The sequence below is a fragment of the Antedon mediterranea genome, chromosome 9, assembly GCF_964355755.1.
Source record: "Antedon mediterranea chromosome 9, ecAntMedi1.1, whole genome shotgun sequence".
NCBI lineage: Eukaryota > Metazoa > Echinodermata > Crinoidea > Comatulida > Antedonidae > Antedon > Antedon mediterranea.
This window is the reverse complement of record NC_092678.1, coordinates 13624156-13645808: the sequence shown is the minus strand read 5'-3', so window position 1 is coordinate 13645808 and position 21653 is coordinate 13624156. Positions and strand designations below refer to the sequence as shown.

The following is a 21653-nucleotide window of genomic DNA, read 5'->3' as shown; positions in this document are numbered from 1 at the left end:
ACACATATTTTTGATAAATGTTACACAAATGTTAAACTCTGTCTACACTATAACATTTTTATGCGACAAAAAAATGTGATGTGCCCATATATGGACACGATGAATGACATATCACTACCATATTTGGGCACATCACACCTTTTTTGTTAAACTAGTTTATAGTGTAGACAAACATGTAAAAAATATGTGTCTCTCCATCACCCCAACCACCTCCCCCTCTCTCGCTTTTCCAATGCTACTGCATGCATCTATACACATCAAAATGGCCGGAATTGTACTGGAAAGTTTTTAGCTACATTTGAAAATAAGTCCCAGAGGATGGGTGTATTGTAATGTTATCAGAATTATGGCAATTGTTTGTAATGGGAAAGTTTTAAAACTACATTTGAAATATTTGCTAATAATATCACATGCTATTAAAGATATACTTATTTTCCCCCTGACAAAAGTAATTTTGACAAATATTTTTGTTGAATATGCAATTTTAATGTCACACATAATAGTTTCACCAAAAATTGGATTGAAAAAAACATGATATAGTGCATACCCAAAAAAACTGTAATTCAAAGCAAAAAATAGGCTGGAAGTCAATGTGATTTTGGTTAAATTAACTGTTTATTTTGTCTTTAAAGTGATATTTACTCTATTTTTTAGATTAGCTCTTTGATTAAACACCTCTTCCAATGCAGTGAAGATCGTAAGTGTTGCCTTGTCTTACTAATCTTTCTTAACTTCTCTTTGAACGATCGTAATCAATATTTGTTGAGGTATAATATTTCCCTTTAATATATGGTAATGCCTGTTTTATTGAGTCAAATGCTTTCTGATAATCTCTAAATCAAAGATTTGGTGATATTCATTTCCTTTTTATTTTAGTTGATTGACAAACTGTATAAGATGGTCCTACTGTATAAAGCCTTATATATTGGTTTATTTACTTCTAGTCGGTCTCTGATTTTGGTTTTTGATTACTGTGTCAATGTGTGAGATGGATTTCAATAACAAAAAGGCCAGAATAAATAAGGCCTAACTACACTACAAATACAACTGTTACAAAGGCTACAAACTACTATCAACTGATTACCATTATGTTTTCTAACAAATGACATAAATACATGCACCTTGTATTTAAACATAGGGACTACGATCCCAACCGCTTTTAGGCCTAGCTAGGCCTAGAGCCATTCACGCATTTCATTCAAGCTAAAAACTAGCGTGGGACATCAAGTCACTCATTCCTACAAGGCAGACTAGACTGGACAAGTTTAATGCTGAAAACCCACTAACTCCTAAAAAATTCAGTAAACAAACAAGGGGAGCTGTGTCCCTTTTATTAGCAAGTTAAGGGTTATTTTCAACCGACTGGACCAAAGAATATATATCTTTGACTGGACTGGATAGACTAATCACAATCATTTTTTTCTTCCTCATTATGAGGCCTGCTTTATTTTCGTAACACAAGAGCCTGAGGAAAATGTTTTTTACTACAAAATAAAAACAATAGAAACAGAAATTTGGATTTACTATATTTTTCTTAAATAAATGCTGAGGTATGTTTTATTTACGGCAAATTTTGTCATAATTGTAGGGCTGAGATCTAGGCCTACATACAGTGGAAATAATGATGAAAACACATGGGTAAGAGCACATGAATATTCAACTAGAAACAACCAGAATGACGTACTTCCGTTGTAACGATAATCGTACGCTATGGGTCTGAACACCTCGTTTTTTTCTCTGCGGTTTGTAACGTGACCTTGCTAGTAACGTTGTACGCTAAAACGGTCTAACGCCATGGGTCTGAACAGGGCCTATGGTAACATCATTTCCCCTTAGGGACTGGACTATACTAATAATAATAATAATAAGATTATACAGCGCAAATATGTTAAAAGTTATCAGCAGATATGTTATATGAACAGCACAATGGAAATGCCATGTTGTTAGTTGAAATAAAAGTGGAACAACCACACGAAAGAGAGAAGAAAAAATAATGATAATTAAATAATTAGTTAAAATGTAAATATATTAACACAGAGGAAGTTGTAATTAATATGTGATAATACTGTAGTGTATAAAAACTTATTGAGACCTAAATCCGTTTCCGTACGGTAAACCATATTTTGTATCCCCGACTGTAGAGGGCAGTGTTCAAAAGCATTACAAAAAACGATTATAACAGACACGTGTTTTGTGCTCGCGAGGTCACCGTCAGTTTGACCTTTTAGTGGGTATACAATTGGTAAACAAACACAGCGAGAGGTATGTTAAAGCATATAGGAGAACTGAGAGATGATCATCTTAAAAAGCAATCGTCAAAACTAGCCTTTTGATGGAATGGCATGGTAAGGATGTTATTTATTTTCTAAACTTATGTTTTATATTCACTGTAGAATTATTTGGGCATTTGGTTCGGAATCATCGACTTTATTTATGTATTGTCATTTGGCTTGACACATCTAGCTAGCTAGCTAGGCCTAGCCTAGCTAGGGCCTAGGCCCTAGCTAGGCCTAGTAAAGGCTATATATTTTACGGTGCATTTAATACATGTTAACTGTTGATTTTATTTACAAATGTTGCGTAAATATATTAATTATTATCTTTCATTCTTCTTCATGCTCCTATTACATCTTCCATGTATTATGTGATGTTCTTCGGCGCTTAAACAGACACCCAAGCCTCCTACTAGGCCTAGCTAGTAGACCAACCAAGTACCACCGCATCAGGCAACGCCACCGGGCGGGCGGAGAGACACGAGCACATCGTGGAAGTACCTTTCAAGATTTTTATTATTATTATTTTATTTTTATTATTATTTTATTGTTTATGTATATAAATTATAATTATTGTTAAAGCTTAATTACAGTTAATGTAATTAGCATATGCCCAGCCAGATGTAGGAGTGGCTGGTTTTATGGTAAATTATGATAAAAAGTGAGAAACAATGCACTACCTAAGTAGCTCGCGGCGATCGACCTCTCGTGGACGGTCTTAGGCCTAGCCTAGCTAGGCTTAGTTTTGTAGGCCTAGCTGGTAAACATCGGTAACGTACGAACATCGTACGCGAGCTATATACCTAGCCTGACGTTGTATAGTTGCTGCATTAATTGTCTTTCTATTTTTGCCAGACTCCGTTGATACAAATTCGGGAAAACCCGGTATTTTCACTGAAAAGTTAGGAGTCTCCCATTTGTTTTGGCCTCACGATCGATCGAAAAGTGGGCGAATTACAGGTGAAAAACAAAAATATCAATCCGCGCGCAATGCATTTTGGGATTAATTTATAGCGGGCCGCTATAATTATTAGAATCGACTTATTTTTCACATTTTTAACCGTTTAAAGACGAAAAAAGTTATCACAATAGGACCATATAGTATTATTTTTACATTAAATATAGTTTGTGATCTTAAATTAGATCTAAAAAACGTAGGGAATGGGGCTTTAAGCTTTCTGTTTTGAATATTTGGTAGTCTAGATGATAAATATGATAGTACGTGGAGCATGACGAAAATATAGTGAGGACTACTTTTATACTTCCATACTGTACAATCATGTGTATAATATATTCCAAGCAGCAGACTTACTACAAAATTACTATGACAGTTGTTAGCCTATGATTATGATATAATTTTCTTTTAAAGGGATCAAGATGTACTTGAACTAGTTACTGTATCAGGTTCAAAGATTGTAAGTCATGTGCAAAGGTTGAAGGATGTGGTTGGTTTGATTCAACTCGTACCTGTCTGCCGGGTACAAGCACAGGGCCCGATGACGCAGTTACCTGTCATGCATGGTTTCACAACTATTGTTTTTGCACCGGGACATGCTCCAGCAATATCGAGGTAGATTTTTTTATTTTTTGTTTAAAACGTTTACTTCACATTCAGATTGTTATAAAACTATACACATTCTATACAATTCAATTCGTCGAGTTTCAAAAATTACTTTACGATGTTGAAAGCCTTATGGAAACTACACAATAAATAAATAGGCCTATTTATAACCGAAGCATATAATTTATTGTTTAACATCATCATCTATTCATAATCTCAAAAATCAACTTAGACATTAGATTGTGAACGAACACACTGCAACTTTACAAGATTAAGTGCTAAAACAGGATCATGCCAGAGTTGTCTGGATTTGAAGCAATGTTTTACTAATACAGTGAGTATAATTTACATTAGGTTTATGCAATTATTTAGGACGCTTTTTGGGGATCACGTTTATTCTAGTTAATGCCTCATAAACTTACTGCAGTAACAGCAGCAGTCTAATTTTGACATTATCCCTTATAAGAACCAGAAAGCGTTCTTTTCAATGTTTTGTTACTTGTCTAATTAACGAATTCAATGCACTATTACTTTTTTGCATACATTTAGAATAAATAATGTGTCCTAGTTATGTCTAATTCATCACAGCACATTTCACCCTTTATAATCTACCGATTTCATCCATCATCATCAGTCGGCTGCGGAGCAGGCGACTACAAGCTTTCTCCAGCTACAACAGTCCTTGGCTAAATTAATCTGATAGCTTATCAGAGGTAATCATTCCTTCTTCATCCCCTAAAAGCTGTTGGATGTATCTCAGAAAGTTGGTTCTCTGCCTTCCTGGTTTCTTTTTCCATGTTGAGGAACATACAGAGCGTACCCTTTGCATGGTTCGTCATCAGGCATTCGAAGCGCGGAACTTCAATTGGCGGGATCTAATATTTTCAACGAGTGGTCTTGTCTTAGTTAGGTCATAGATAGATAGAAGCATTTGGCATTCTATCTGTTCTCGTGATATTTAGCATCATTCTATAGCATGATTTAAACTTATAATTTTTTGTTCTAAACCTGAATATTTTATATTTGATTTAGCCGGACGGATGTAATGTTTGGATTCCAGATAAATGCCCATCTAATATTGTGAACCCCAACTATGCTGACCCAGAAAGGAAGAATAAAATTGACGAAAGAGTTAAATTAATAAACGTTGGTGCGAATTCTACAATTATTTATAATTGTCCCGTAAGAATAGATGAAAATGTTCTGATGATTACTAACAAGAGGCTAGATCACATAGATGCGTTTGATGTTCTGGTGTCTAACCAAGGACACGGCATATTTCACACTGTAACATCGGTACAACACTTGTGTAAGTGGTTCTTTTAATTTACAATATTATATAACATAATAATTGATTATGTTCCTTATTTTTCATTTTCGATACCTTCATTCTGTGTATGGTAAACGAGTTTTGATAATCACTTCAACTTTTGAACATTCCTTCTTGATCACTCATTCATTCAGTTCCTTTTTGACAATCATACTCTTTATGTCTCTATTTGGCAGTCTGTCGCTCCAGGACAATAAACTAGTCTTTGATTTTTCTTCTTCTTCTTCTCTTTCTCTACACATTTTCTATTTCTTTCTTTCACAATTAATGATTTTCCTTCCTTTTTAATTCATGTAATGATCTGTTGAAGAAAATGTTAAAATTATCTTTATGACATTACATTATAGGGAGACACAGTATGATTAAAGCAAGATTAGGGAGATTAGATGAAGTATTGGCATATGCAAATTTCCAAGATCTGTTAGATATCACTCCAATGGTTGATTCAAGTGATACCCCAGATGCTTCGTTTTTGGCAGACGTCATCAATAATCGAGTGTCATATCCAAATGAAGACATTGTCATACTCAAAGGTTTTTTGTGTCATTTCATTTTAAAAAGTATTATGATGAATCGTATTTTATGGAAACTGTAAACATAAAAAAGACACATTGTGCCATCGTTGATTGATTTGTCGTCGCGTAATGTTATTTATTTCTTTTTCTAATTACAGACGTTCCTTTTCATAAATGTCTTGGGAGTAGAAATGTACCTGGAATAAGTAGCCTTCATTCAAAAGTTGTCGTTTTGACTCTTGAAGTAGCAAGTTTATATGATATATCTGTTGGGACGAATCTGTTGTTAATATTGTTGAAGAGCAAAACGCTACTTTTATTGAAACCATGATTGTCGACTGCAGTAACAAATCCACATGGACAGACACATTAGTTACTTTATGTTTATAATAACATTGGTATGTGGTAGTGTAATAATAATAATGATCTGAAAGGGTACATTAATGCTTTCTTGCAGCTTGGCAACAAATCCTTCTGCCGTTATTTCTGAAAAAGCTACACTTGGATGCAGTGGAGGTGAATATGACACAGAAGGACTTTTTATAATCGATGGAAAAATAACAAAAGAACAGATAGCCAATGACAGCACAGTTACTGGGCGTGAAACAAGTGGTTTAATCGGAAAGGTACAGTTTTTAACAGTCAAGATACCCAATATTAATCTTTAAAATATCTTAATCATATATACTGTCATTATCGGAATTAATGAATGTTAAAAAACAGATTATGAAATTCTAATTTGTTTCTTCCCAGTTTATCTCATTTTTATAATATGTATGTATCATTTACCTTAATAGGTTACAGAATATAAAGTTCAAGATAATTTAGTATTTATAGAACTTCTTGTCATACGAGATCATCAGGAGTTTGGTGACGTCATAAACAATGTTACTGCAAATCGTAAATTGCCAATAGACATACGTCTTACTGAACCACAGACATACAAAGTAAGCGCTTTTTTAATGTTTTTATATTAATAATGTAGCCTACATATTATGTGATCGTGGAATACAAAACGGCTGATCTCGGAGCGTTATCGATTGCCATCAACAAATTGATATAAGTGAATCAATGTTTTTTTTATTAAAGGTTATAGAATACATATACATCGGTATGTAAATAATATCAATACTTAACTATGTTGCTATTTTAAAAATCAGAATGGAAATATTTCATATGAAATCAAGCCAGACTTTAAATTCAATCCATCTCTGCGGCTAACTTTTCAAAATGATGTAGTCAAATTCAGTCAACTTGATGTAGTATATGAGGGTACTGTAGAGGCGGGTATTCATATGAAAATCAAGGCGGGAGATAGGTAAGTGTAATTTTACCTTATATAACAAAATAATCACGATACAATTCTAGTAGTATTACTTTAATTAATTTTTATTTATAGATTTGATTACGTTAATGAAAACCAATTTGTTGATAAAAGAAGAATTGGTTCTTATTACGTTACGTTGGGAAATGTACCTATTCCTCTATCTGGTTATATCCAGGTCAAGTATTCCGTATCTGTTGACCTGCCTGTAAGTATATTGATTATAACATGAATCAATCAATCTATTTCAGAAAAAGGCATCACTATATTGGATTGTCATAGTTTACACTTAAAAATAATTCGTATTTAAGATTTTATTTAAAATTGTTGATAAAGAAATACACAAATAATTACCGTATTTTACTATTTGTCTTTAAGGCTTCGTTGGAAACCACTTTTGGTGTTACCTCTAGTGGATATATAAGCTTTGGTTCAGGTCTCAGACCACAGGAGGATAGATTGGTTATACTACCTCCAACGGTTTGTATTATTATTTAATCACTTAGATAATCAAGTTAAATTAAATGATAGTTCTATATGTTACATTTCTTTCGTGATATTGAAGGTGTATGAAGTTTAAGTTGTCATGAGTTGGCAAATATTGTTCCTTCCGGGTTCTGTAGAGACCCTATTATTTGCTTTATAATGTAAATAAAACGCACCATTCACTTTGTACTATTTATAGGTAGCTAATGCAAATACAAGTTCAACAAGAGCGGTGTATGCAACACAACTTGAAGAAAAGAACATTACAATATCCGTGAATGCCACATTGACACCAACAATAGTGTTTACATTTCCATCTGAACCTGTAGCACCATTCTGCACTACTAAATCTACCCTGCCTGATTGGCTGGCAAATTTTGGTAGGAAAATTGAAATACCTGTATTGAATAAAGTTTATTAAATAATTTTTTTATACTGAAATGTGTATTTGTAATTTTACTTGTTAAGTATTTTAGTATATCATTCTTTTTTTAATGTAGTACCATAGTGTAGTAATCAGTTTGTACATTTCATTACTGTAATGTAGTGTACTAAACTTTGATCTTACATTATTAATCCTTGAATTAGTTGGAATAAATGAAACGAGATGTGCTTGGAATTCAGAAGAGGAAACATCGTCAGCTTTTCAATTTTCTACTACATTCGATATTCAGACAAACTACACAATTTTGATGTGTGATGATGTTTGTAATCAAAATAATAGTCTACCTTGTGATATACCAAACGCTGACATATTATATGGTGGTCTTACAAACATGAATATGCTCACAACATATAACCAAGTCGACCTAACACAAATCGCACAGATCAAAAACGAATGAGTTAACGGTTCACACAAGGTAATATTTTCATACGTTACGGTGCGATTCTTTACCATCCTCCTGTATATTTATTATGATTTGTTGCTTGCTGACCAATTGATATCAATTTTCAACTAATATCACTTCCTAACTGATATCACTTAACAACTATGGACTCGGTTTAAAATGTACTTATTTTCTTTAACAGAGAGTGCCGAGCCCAACCAATGCCTAGTGTTACCACAGAGACTACTGAAATGCCTAATTATTGTCCTGACGGCTACACAGTCTCTCAAACCAATGCTGTAATGGAGTGCCCATGTACATGTCTTGATGCTACTCTGAGGAATATGTCTCCAGATGGATCATGCCCGGTTTGTTCATTTTACATCTTCTTCGCCGATCTAAACACTCACTTCACACTATATACACGCTTATCAATGATATACTAAACAATATCTTCTAAAATGACGTGTAGTGGTCAATTTCAAGCAACCACTAGTAAAAAAAGCATGTGAACATTTGAGTTAAAAATAAAACTACAGTACCATATCATTTCACCAGAGTATATCTTCTAGAATACAAAAATAATGCTTTTGAATATAATATATTCAACATTATTGCAATTTTTCCTTAGTGGTCATGTCAATGTGCTGATGCGTCATATGATATCATAGCACCAGATGGAAGCTGCCCGTGTGAATGTACCTGTTCTGACTGTCAAACTTACACCATCGGTTCAAACGGTTGTCCGTTTCCCCTGATGAATGACATATGTCCGCCATGTTTGGTTGGTGAAGTTCAAGTTATCAACAATTGTCTTTGTGAATGTGTCCCAGATGACCAATGTGGAATTCCACCAATATGTGTAAATGGACGTCAAGGTGAACACTGTGATAGACCCGACTGTCGGTCATGTCAAGGTAACAATATCTAACCAAGGCGATAATCAATTCAATCTAATCAAAACTCTAATTAATCAGTATTGACTAAAATACTATTTCATGATAAGTATTGATACAATGCACATTATTTACTTTGTTCAGGTTGCTCTGGGAACGGTGTCTGTACTTCGGTGCCAAACAGCTGTCAATCGCGATGTCAGTGTAATCGAGCTTGGATCGGAGAATGTTGTGACATTAGAAGACCAGCTAGAACTGGAGGAGATCCTCATCTTGTGACATTAGAAGACCAGCTAGAACTGGAGGAGATCCTCATCTTGTGACATTAGAAGACCAGCTAGAACTGGAGGAGATCCTCATCTTGTGACATTAGAAGACCAGCTAGAACTGGAGGAGATCCTCATCTTGTGACATTAGACGGTAATAACTGTATTCAACTATTTTTTTCCTTTTCCTTTTTATCTTGTTATTTTATCTTTATTTTTTTATTTACATTTTTTTGTTCCTTTTCATTTCTTTTGTCTTTTTTTCTATTTTTCCCCCAATTTTATATATAAATATTTTAATGAAGAATTGAAAATAACGGAACTGAGTTAATGATTTGATGAGTGATAAAATAAATAAATTAAGGTTGATTCTGTTTTTCTGTCATTTTGGTTTGGCAAATTACGCTTTATCAGCATTCTCTAACGAGAACGATTAACAAAAAAGCACCCTATGAATGGAATTGTCATTAAATTATGATTTACGAGATTAAATTTTGTTTTATTAAGTAATTACAAGGACCATGTACAATTTGAGTCCATATTCTGTTCTCCAAGAATATAATAAATAAGTTATTAAAATAGATTTTTTTTAATTAAACCAAAAATCAAGATAGTAAGTCTTTCTTACCACAGTACACTCCAAATAAATATCTTGTAGGTGTGGAGTACGATTACTATGGAAATGGCGAGTTCTGGTTATGCAGAAGCATTGAAAATGATTTTGGTATACAAGCAAGATTTTATGAAAGCCACAGATCTTCATTAACTGGAGGAATTTCCATGAAATTGAGAGAAGATGTTTTGACAATTACCACTCCAATGATAGCGGATTCTGAAACATTGCCAATTCTGAATATTATAATATTATACAAACCTAAAGAATATGAGAAAACAATTATAGTATAAAGTGATAATATTAACTTATGGCCCATGTTGTTGATTTTAAAACCAAAAAACACCATATTTGCTTACCATTTTCCAATTTAAAGCCTTTAAACAAACTTTTCATTTCTAGACTAAATGGTGAATTACTGGATATAAACACTGAGCAGAAAATCCAACTGGCAAATTCAACAGTACTATTAGATGCTCAGCTGAGAAACAGCAGTAACTCGTCAAGTCCCATAATGATTTTGGCATTCGAATACCAATCAGGTGATTTGTTTGTTTGTTTAAATTATTAATTAATATACTATTTGATGGCAAAAACATTTTCACCCCTATTTCTAAAGTGGAATGTTGCATTGTTTATTGGACAGAAAACATATCCAGGAACTACTTCCATACTTTTAAAACAAATAAATTGTTTATATTAACAAAAAACAATCAAATTTTCACTGATTTAAAAATAATCTTATTTCTATTTATCAATAATGATAATACGGCTTTAAAGTTTTAACATTATCAATCTTTAATGACATTGTCTCAATAGAGTTGTATTAATAATTATCTAGTGTTTGTTGTCAAACTATTAATTATTTATTTTAAGGTGCGTCAGTAGGCATCGAAGTACAGTTTAGTGAGTCGATCGAGAGACTATACTTCAACTTATTCCTAACACCTACACTCAGCTTTATTGGAAACACAGAAAGCCTCTGTGGTCTTATGGATGATGACACGGACAACGATTTTATTGGTTCGGATGGTGCCCTCTACCATCTCAATAATGTCACTGAATTTGTTGAAACATGTAAGACAGGAATAGTCTTAATATAATATAATAATAGACTTACTGTAGTAGAAATTATTATCTCTAATTATCATTTATTTAGTTTAAAGGACATCAACATTTTGATGAGAATTTTCAGTTTTATACACATATCTTTTTTTGACAAGTATCACAAACTTTTTCCGAAAACTAGGGAAATTTTCAAGCTCTAATCCTAATGGTGGACTATATGGTTCCTGGTCGTGAAATTCGTCCAATTTTCATTCATTAGATGAGTTGGATAGTTCTTACACGAGGATATATGAACCGGTCTACAGTTCAGATGACTTAGATCAAGATATCGTAGAGGTAAGTACAGATTATTACTAAAACATTTTATTGATTATATTATTTAGTAACAGTTGTATGTATATCATTTTCTTATTATTTTCTTATAAACCTTTGGATGTGAGAGCAATGCTAAATGTCTTTATGTGGAGTTTCTATAATTTTACAGGGATAATACAGTAGGTTATTAGTTTGTTAACTTTCAATCCAGTTTGAAATGTTCAACTAAAGTAATTCGTCGTTTATGTACTGCAGTTGTCTGACAAAAATGTCGTGGAATTGAATTTTTTTCAGTATTTTTGTGTCTTTTCATTGTTTCGTCACGGATACATTCAAAATTTTACTTTTTTAATTAATAAACAGATGGCAACGACTCTACAAAATACAATAGAAAATGCTGTTCTTTTTCAATCTTGTGTCTACGACGTCGCTGTAACAAATGATATGTCATTCTCAAATCAACAGTCACTGCAAATAGGTAAGTGCTAGCATCATTTTCTCACGAAATTTATGAAACGCCAAACGGAACTAGATTTGAACTCGTCACTACGGACGAGTTAGGTTATCCGCAGCGCAAAAGCCACGTGCACGTCATACGTTAGAATAATGCGCGCAAAAAAAAACGATTATGCCATTGAAAAAACGTTAGTGCTCTCTCTATTTTGCGTCACGTCAAAGTATATACGGTACACTATATTCTGTATACGTACTACATACAGTGCAGAATAGGTGAAAATAAGTGACCAAAGTTATTGACGCTTTTAGACATGATGACGTCATCACAATTTTAAAAATGGTAGATTATGCGAAAGATAATGGATTGGCCTAGACAATATAACAAAATGGGGGGAAATGGAATACGGATAAGTGGAGATGCGCTCTTTTAAATGTGATAGGCTATGCGAAAGTGACAAAAATCCTATATTTTATATTCGAGTGGCCATACGATGACGTCACAATGTCCGGTTAGCCATATGGATGCATGATTTGATATCTACAACTCATTTACTTCCAGAATCTGAAATTTTAAAAATGTTCACCACAGAGTTTAGAATTTATGACTGTTTAAAAAAAAGCATAATTTTGAAAAATTTTTGAACTTTTTCATCAAAAACGCGCGCAAATTGTTCAATTCTACGTGCTCGTATGACGTGATTTTAAGTCAAAATTGATTGAAGATTGGTAAATTTAATAGAAAAAGGCTGAAAAAACAAAAATGAAGCAAAAAAAAGATGTGTTTGCGCTAAGTGCGCACGCGCGCGTAAAAAAATTGCGCACGCTTGGGAATTTTTGAAATGCTCAAAATGATCTGAAACGCGTAGAAAGTTGATTAGAAATTGATTTTACGCATAATAAAATTTTAAACGCGCGTGCGCGCGTAACTTTTTGTGAAACATGCCATTTTTTATCCATAGAAAGTTTTTGCATGATATGACTTAAATTTTCACCAAGTTTCAATACAAAATGACTTTTAGTTTTTAATCTATGATCAATCATTGAAATTCATAAAATCGCGCGTAACTTACGCTGCGCAACTCCGATATCGTCGAAAAGCTTGGCTGCAAATCTACAGCTATAGGTAAATCTTATGACAAAGTTATACAATCTTATGTTGGCCAGAAGATAGAGATACACTGCGGACAAAATTCGTGGAAAGAAAGAAGAACTAGACATGAAACTCGTCACTTTGACGGGTTAGTTATCCGCTCGACAAACGCCACGTGCACGTCATACGTTAGAATATTGCACACAGAAAAATATTAAGGCATTATGACCTGAACTGAAGAATATGATATGTTGTTATTTCTGAATTATGTTATTTTGTGTCATATAGTATGCACAGTACAATCTGTATACATATCACAAACAGTGTAAAATAGGTGAAATTACGGGACCCGTATTTTATTGTAATTTTTAACATCTTTACGGTTTCAAAATGAAATGCAAAAGTAGAAATTTCAGAATGAAATTATCTCAGCAACAACATAGTAACGTGTAGAAGAAATTTGAATACGTGAAATATTGATGCGCGCTCTTTTAAATTTAATGAAATATAATGCAAAAGATGAAAATACGACTTTTTTTATTTAACTGCCCTTATGATGACGTCACAACATTCAATTGGCACAATTTACACATGATTTTGTATCTACAATACAATAGCTTCCTGAAAACGTTTTAATCGTGATTATCACATTTTATTCTTACGAGGTATAACAGATTAAAATTTATTGTAAAGATGAAATTAATGACCAACGTAATTTAAATTGTTAGGCATGATGACGTTAAAAAAATTAAAAAAATTTTAATTCATGCTAAAGATAGTTGATTGACCTAGAATATATTAAAATCGGGGTGAAAATGGACAACGAATATGTGGAGATGCGCTCTATTAAATGTGATGAGCTATGACGAAAGAGACAAAAATCCTATATTTTATATTCGCGTGGCCATACGATGACGTCACAATGTCCGGTTAGCCATATTAATGCATGATCCGATATCTACAACTCATCAACTTCCAGAATATGTAATTAAAAAAAAGTTCTCCATGTAGTTTAGAATCTATGACTATTTAAAAAAAGGCATAATTTTCATGAATTTTTGAACTTTTTCATCAAAACGCGCGCAAATTTTCCAATTCGACGTGCTCGTATGACGTAATTTTAAGTCAAAAATTGTTTTAAAATGGTAAAATTACTCTAAAAGGCTGGAAAAACATAATTCATGAGAAAAAAAGATGTTTTTCACGGTACGTGGCCACCGCGCGCGTAAAAAAATGTGCGCACGTGGGAATTTTTGACAGGCGCAAAATGTCATGAGTCGTGTAAAAAGTTGATTAGAAATTAATTTTACGCATTTTGAAACTTTAAATGCGCGTGCACGCGTAACTTCTTGTAAAACATGCCATTTTTAATCCACAAAAAGTTTGCCCTTGATATGACTTAAATTTTCACAAAGTGTCAAAACTAAATTATGCTTGGTTTTTAGTCTATGAGCAATCATAAAAAATCATAAAATCGCGCGTAAGTCACGTTGCGCAACTCTGACGTCATTCAAAAATAGGAGGTGCACAACTTCACGTAAATGCCCATATGTTGACAAAGTTATGAAATGTTATGTTTACCCATTTTAGAGATACGCTCTGCACAAAAAGTGATGGAGAAAGACAGAAGAATAATATAAAATTGAAACAGGACGATTACAAGGATTACAAAATTTACACGACTATTAAAGTATATTGTGCAATATTTGTTCATTTCAGGATGTCCACAGCAGTGTTCAGGTCGTGGAGTATGCATCGATAGTGTATGTCAATGTCTACCAGGATGGTCTGGAAATAGTTGTAACAATGGTAAACCTCTCTGCACTTGGATTTTATCAATTTAATTGTTTTTAAAACCGAATTCATTAATCCATGTTAACATTTATACAATAATATTGAATTTAATTTATTTAGGAACCTGCACCTCGAATTGTGTGAATGGTGATTGTATATCTGGGTTTTGTCGATGTAACGTTGGCTGGGAAGGCGATACATGTGAAGACAAAGGTACATATTATATATTATTTTAGGGACACAATATTAACTTATTTTATTTTAAAGGTATTGCATTTGTTGTTTACATTATAACCAAATATAGACTTGCCCCAAGTCTGTATTATCTTTTTTTTAATTTATTTTTTTTATTTCGACCGTGATTTTTGTCTGAAAATACAGACTTGTGAAACACGTATAGAAATCGATTTGCAGACCGCAAACATCCGATAAGAATGACGTAGTTTATCATACCGTATTTGGCTATATAGGGCGGGCGGTATGTAAATATGGATTTCGAATCAACCAATGATCATTTTGTTTCAAAATGAAAAAGATCGAGTTCGGACGTGACAGTGCTGATCGAGACTGTTGAAATATACTAAATCGTATATGCCAAGTTGTTTTGTTTATTAATTGTTTAGTCCTTGGCCTAGGCCTCTTTCGTAGGTCCTACTCAACCCGCACGTATGACCTGCCAAATAAAACGCAAATAAGTAGGCCTACATATACCACCGGCACACAACAGGGCTACACCACCACACAGAACAGGACAGGGTCTGGGTTGGAAATCAAAATTATCTCCGCGTAATTATGATCCATTCAATGTTTGATTTGCGGAGAAGCTAGCCTATCATATCAAAGTATTTTGTACAATAGTAACACGGTATGTACGTAAGCTAATCCGGAGTTTTCACCACTTATTTTTACCAACTAGTCTGAATCATTTACCAGCCTAAATCTACTCTTCATGAGGCGAACAAGATCACAATCAGTTAAGAAGCCAGTTAAAAAGTCAACCAATGATACAAAAGGTAATATTTTAGAACCAAAATCTCCTACATATCTAGCTACTATGGCAAGTACAGCACAGCATACGGACACAATACCACCACCTGAATATGCATCTAGCTCTGGTACGCAAAACGTTAACCGGGCCGTGAATAAAACAAATACCGATAGTATGCCTACCATTGATATGAACTCATTGTATCAACTTGTGAGCAAAATGGGAGCTGATATGCGACACCAATTTGAAGGCTTATCCCAACAATTTACTGATCTAAGAAAAGAAATTAAAAGCATAAAAAGTGAAGTCAACCCTTCGATCAGATATTCATGACGTCAACAATTGCGTCATTCCGCAACTTGCCGAAGAAATGCGAAGCAAGATTAGCTTATTGGACCAATCACGATTGGAGATGGAGTTATATAGCAAAAAGTCGAACCTCCTTTTCTTCAATATCCCATATATCCCATCCGAGAATACAGAACAGACACTGAGAAAAATATTAGCCGATATCAAGGTTCCCGGACACACTAACATTCAATTTATGAATGTACATCGTCTACCAACAAAGGGGAATAACTCTCAGCCCATCATCGCTAAATTTGTCAAAATGGCTGACCGTAACCTGGTACTGACATGCCCTAGAGAAAAACTTATTACCATTAATAATAAGAAGATTGGAATCGCCCCTCATCTACCCATCGTAATGCAAGAAGAAAGAAAACGCCTGATACCAATCCGAAATAAACTGGCTGCTAACGGAAGGCAAACAAAAATTAAAATTACTGGAACCAAAATTAAGCTGATGGTTGATGGAGTTGAATGGAACAAATAGACAATCAAGCTGTAACAATGTTATGAACACCTTTGTATTTCCTTTTTACTTTAATTGAAGACGGTTTAATCTATCACTAGGCCTATATTTATAATTGACTGAATTACAATTATACTTTTGATGGTGATCCTTGAAATGCTTATCTCTGAACACTGTGTACCTACCTATTCATTACTTAATCCACATAAGTTGTAATAAGTGTTATTTGTTTTTGTGTTTGTGTTTTTTGCACATTGCATTGGCCTATGATTAATTGTAATACATGTTTTAAACAAATTCATAGCCAGCAGCCCAAAACTCTCTGTTCACTGTGTAAAATGTACTATCATAATAGATGTATTTATCCGAACCTTGATATAAAAGAAAACTGGTTTTGCTTTAATTGTACTGGAGAGATATTAACTTTTAACCATTTTGTAGATGACAATGAATTTAAATTTGCTTTGTATTGTTTTGATAACACAATTGACTACAATAAAATGTTAAGCTTGAAACTTAACCAGTTCTTGTATGAAGACGCTATCCACTCTGCTATCCACCACGACAACTTAAATATGTCAAATACCGATTATAACACTAGCTGTAAATACCTATGTGATTTAACCTGTAAACTAGAGTATCCCAGTGACAATTTTTCTATTTTGCACTTGAACACACGTACTTTTAACCAGAATCAGGAAGGTATAATGCATTTTCTTTCAAATCTTAAACATAATTTCACTATCATTGCCCGGCTCTGAAACGTGGTTTAATGTTGAACAAAGTAATTTAATACATATTGAGGATTATACGCTGGTTAACACCCCACGTCGTGACAGAAGAAGTGGAGGAGTGGCTTTATATATTCATAATTCTATTTCTTTTAAAACCCGAGCAGATCTAAATTTAATTAAAAATAACCTAACTAATAACGATCATTCTGAATCGATATTTGTGGAAATCATTAATCCTGACTCTAAAAATATAATTGTTGGAAATGTGTACCGCGCACACAGGACAGACACAGACTTATTTATTTCAGATCTTAATGATACCTTATTAAAAGTAACAGAAGAGAACAAGAAATGCTATGTATCCGGGGACTTTAATTAGTTATCCGCTTAGTAGCGGATAATTAGTTATCCGCTTAGTAGCGGATAACTCCTTGTAACTGTATGAAATCATCTTTTTTTTTTTTTTCTGTATTATTCTTTCTTTCTGTCAATTTTGTGTCTCTCGTATCTCAAAAACTTGTAAACAAAACATTTTATAACTTTGTCAACATGTGGGCATTCACGTGAAATTGTGCACCTCCTATTGTGAATGACGTCAGAATTGCGCAACGTGATTTACGCGCGTTTTAACGAATTTCGCGTATTTAACATAGATCGAAAACCATATAGCAATTTAAATTGAAACTTAACAAAGGTTTAATTTATATCTTGCGCTAATTGACTGTGGAAAAAAAATGGCATGTTTCACACGAAGTTACGCGCGCACGGGCGTTTAAAATTTCAAAATGCGAAAAATCAATTTCTAATCAACTTTCTACGCGTTTCATGTCATTTTGAGCATGTCAAAAATTCCCACGCGCGCGTATATTTTTACTCGCACGGTGCGCACGTAGCGTTGAAAATAAAAAATTTTTGCGTGATTCATGTTTTTCCAGCCTTTTCTAGTAATTTTACCAACTTTTGAACAATTTTGACGTAAAATTACGTCATACGGGCACATCCAATTGGATAATTTACGTGCGTTTTTGATGAAAAAGTTCAAAAATTTGTCAAAATTCGTCAAAATTATGCCTTTTTTTAAACATTCATAGATTCTAAACTACGAGGTGAACTTTTTTTAAATTATATATTCTGGAAGTAGATGAGTTGTAGATATGGAATCATGCATTAATATGGCTAATCGGACATTATAACGTCATCGTATGGCCACGCGAATATAAAATATAGGATTTTTATATCTTTCGTCATAGCGCATCACAATTAATAGAGCGTATCTCCACTTATCCGTTTTTTATTTTCACCCCGATTTTGATATTGTCTAGGTGAATGAACTATCTTTCGCATGAGTTAAAAATATTTTAATTTTTATGACGTCATCGTGTCGAAAATTGTAAATAACGTGGGTCACTTATTTTCATCTTTACAGTAAATTTCAATCTGTTATAGCTCATCAGAATAAAAAGCGATAATCATGATTAAAACGTTTTCTGGAAGCTTTGGGATTGTAGATACGAATTCATGTAAATATTTTGCCAATCGGATGTTGTGACGTCATCATATGGCCAGTTGAATAAAAAAAGTCGTATTTTCATATTTTGCGTAATAGTTCATTACATTTAAAAGAGAGCGCATCTATATTTTACGTATTCAAATTTCTTCTACACGTTAATATGTTGTTGCTGAGATAATGTCCTTCCGAAATTGCTATCTTAGTGTTTCATTTTGATACCGTCGCCATGTTAAAAATTGGAATAAACGGTGGGTCCCGTAATTTCACCTATTCTACACTGTATGTAATATGTATACATTATACTGTATATACTATATGACACAAAATAGACAGAATTCAGCACTAACAAGATATGATATTCTTCAGTTCAGGTCATAATGCCATAATCTTTTTCTGTGTGCAATATTCCAACGTATGACGTGCTCGTGGCGTTTGTCGTGCGGATAACTAACTCGTCAAAGTGACGAGTTTCATGTCTAGTTTTGATTTACTTTGTGTTAATATGAATAAAACAATTAATGACTTTTTAAATATGTTCTACATGAACAATATGTTTCCCCTTATTGATAGACCAACACGAATAACGCGTAGATCAGCCACTCTTCTTGACAATATCTTTACTAATGTAATCACACATCCTATCCAATCTGGTGTGTTTATATGGGATGTTACAGACCATTACCCTGTTTTTCAAATCACAAATTCCCTGAAAGTTAAACACAAAAGTAATATTGGATACACACGATCACGGTCATTTAAACAACAAAATATATATCGCTTCATAAACACGATACAAACAACTGAATGGAACAATGTACTTCAAGAACAATCGCCTGAAATAGCATATAATATATTTTCAGACAAGATTACAAACACATACAATACATGTTTTCCTATACAATCTAAGCACAAAAAATCTAAATATAATCGCATTCCTCGAAATCCATGGATTACTAAAACCATTATAAAATCTATAGATCGTAAAAATAAGCTCTATAAAAAGTATATTTCATCGCCAACCTTCACAAATAAAAATAAATTTACTCGCTATCGTAATATACTTACCTCAATACTCAGAAACGCAAAGAAAAAATACTACACAGAAGAACTAAATAAAACCCAAAATAACCTAAAGAAAACTTGGAATATTCTTAATGGACTTCTAGGTCGAAAACAAAATTACCACTTACAGGATAATATGAAAATAAATGAGACGGAAGTTAATGACCCTAACGTAATCGCTAACAGCTTTAATAATTATTTTTGTAATGTTGGTCCTGAACTTGCCTAAAAAATTCAATCAACCCAAAACGATGAATTTAGGAATCATCTGAAGAACTTATCATCACCAATTAATTCCTTGTGTTTTCTACCAACCGATGTTAATGAAATAATTAGCACATGTAACTTACTTAATTCAAATTCAAGTCCGGGATATGACGATTTAAAAATGAGTATCATAAAGTATGTTATCCACTCCTTGGCGATTCCTCTAACACATATCTTCAATATGTCTATCCTTTCTGGTATTTTTCCAACTAAACTTAAAATATCAAAGGTAGTACCAATTCACAAAGCAGGTTCTTATAATAAAATTCAAAATTACCGTCCAATATCTGTATTGCCAGCGTTTTCAAAAATTTTCGAACGAATTATCCATAATCGCCTATATAAATTTATAAATAATAATACTTTACTTTATGACCAGCAATACGGGTTTCGTAGTAAATATTCATCTTACATGGCAGTGCTAAAAGCGTATAATGATATAGTTACAAGACTTGATAACAATCATCATGTTATGGGTATATTTTTGGACCTCTCAAAGGCATTTGATACCATAGACCATCAAATCCTTCTCAAAAAACTTTATCATTACGGTGTTAGAGGGATCGCCTATGAGTGGTTCAAGAGTTATTTAACCAACAGATCCCAATTCACCGTGTATAACAATCATAAATCAACAACTAATATAATTCGATGCGGGGTTCCACAAGGGTCCATTTTGGGCCCATTATTATTTATAATTTATTTAAACGATATTGTTTCTATTTCCGATAATTTCTCATTTTATTTATACGCAGATGACACCATAGTAGTTTCTGATAAAAATATTAAACAACTCATTACGACAGTAAATCAAGAACTAAATAAAGTTTCCTCCTGGCTTAAATCTAATAAATTATCACTTAATATACTTAAAACAAATTACATTATGTTTAAAAATAAGCATAGTAGACGACAATATCACAATATTCAAATTATGATTGACAATACTACTATTTCACAGGTCTCTAATACTAAATTTTTAGGCGTAATTATAGATGAAGCACTAACATGGTTTAATCACACAGAATATATATCCAACATTATTTCTAAATATACTGGCATTTTATTTAGACTAAAACATGCTCTCGCACCGAATATTTTATTTTCTTTATATCGCACATTAGTTCTCCCATACTTATATTATTGTAATCTTATTTGGGCAGATGCAAACAACTGCAATTTGAAAACCATTCATTTAAAACAAAAGAAAATAATTAGACTCTGTACAAACTCATCCTGGCTGGCCCATACTGCACCCTTATTTTTAAAATTAAAAACTTTAACAATCTATGGGCCCGTTTCTGCTGCCAACCCAAAATATACCGTATAAATATACCGTATATATACCGTATATGAAATTCGTGCACCGTTTCCGCTGCACATACTTTGTGGGTGGGTTGTAAAAAAGTTGGCTTTCATTACCCAAAATTCATTTCGTGAGACGGAAGTATGGATTGACCTCGT

At 33.2% G+C, this 21653-nt stretch overlaps 1 protein-coding gene and 1 long non-coding RNA gene across 3 annotated transcripts; both read left to right on the top strand.

Moving 5' to 3' along the window:
• The first annotated feature begins 2313 nt into the window (after nucleotides 1–2313).
• On the top strand, nucleotides 2314–5104 carry LOC140058099 (uncharacterized). Its single transcript, XR_011846993.1, has 4 exons — nucleotides 2314–2345; nucleotides 3643–3843; nucleotides 4067–4168; nucleotides 4867–5104. It is a non-coding gene; the product is annotated as an uncharacterized lncRNA (long non-coding RNA).
• Nucleotides 5105–5865: 761 nt separating this feature from the next.
• On the top strand, nucleotides 5866–17026 carry LOC140058094 (uncharacterized). 2 transcript variants are annotated; one of them, XM_072103645.1, is made up of 18 exons: nucleotides 5866–6305; nucleotides 6477–6626; nucleotides 6840–6997; nucleotides 7079–7211; nucleotides 7382–7483; nucleotides 7689–7869; nucleotides 8078–8349; nucleotides 8519–8684; nucleotides 8948–9233; nucleotides 9357–9632; nucleotides 10137–10202; nucleotides 10494–10633; nucleotides 10968–11168; nucleotides 11341–11495; nucleotides 11838–11952; nucleotides 14740–14829; nucleotides 14935–15027; nucleotides 15731–17026. In XM_072103645.1, the coding sequence occupies exons 1-7, from the start codon at nucleotides 6123–6125 to the stop codon at nucleotides 8329–8331; spliced, it is 1161 nt and encodes a 386-aa protein (XP_071959746.1). In that variant the 5' UTR covers nucleotides 5866–6122; the 3' UTR covers nucleotides 8332–8349; nucleotides 8519–8684; nucleotides 8948–9233; nucleotides 9357–9632; nucleotides 10137–10202; nucleotides 10494–10633; nucleotides 10968–11168; nucleotides 11341–11495; nucleotides 11838–11952; nucleotides 14740–14829; nucleotides 14935–15027; nucleotides 15731–17026. The 2 variants fall into 2 exon arrangements, with proteins under 2 accessions (XP_071959746.1, XP_071959745.1); XM_072103644.1 differs by having other exon boundaries at nucleotides 10137–10633.
• The last annotated feature ends 4627 nt before the right edge of the window (nucleotides 17027–21653 follow it).

What these genes read in the sequence shown, in the direction of transcription:
- LOC140058094 (XM_072103645.1), top strand. Translation starts at nt 6,123, where the DNA reads ATGCTTTCTTGCAGCTTGGCAACAAATCCTTCTGCCGTTATTTCTGAA. An exon ending in CTGAACCACAGACATACAAA is followed by an intron (nt 6,627 to 6,839) that starts GTAAGCGCTTTT and finishes TTTAAAAATCAG; the next exon opens with AATGGAAATATTTCATATGA. An exon ending in CCGTATCTGTTGACCTGCCT is followed by an intron (nt 7,212 to 7,381) that starts GTAAGTATATTG and finishes TTTGTCTTTAAG; the next exon opens with GCTTCGTTGGAAACCACTTT.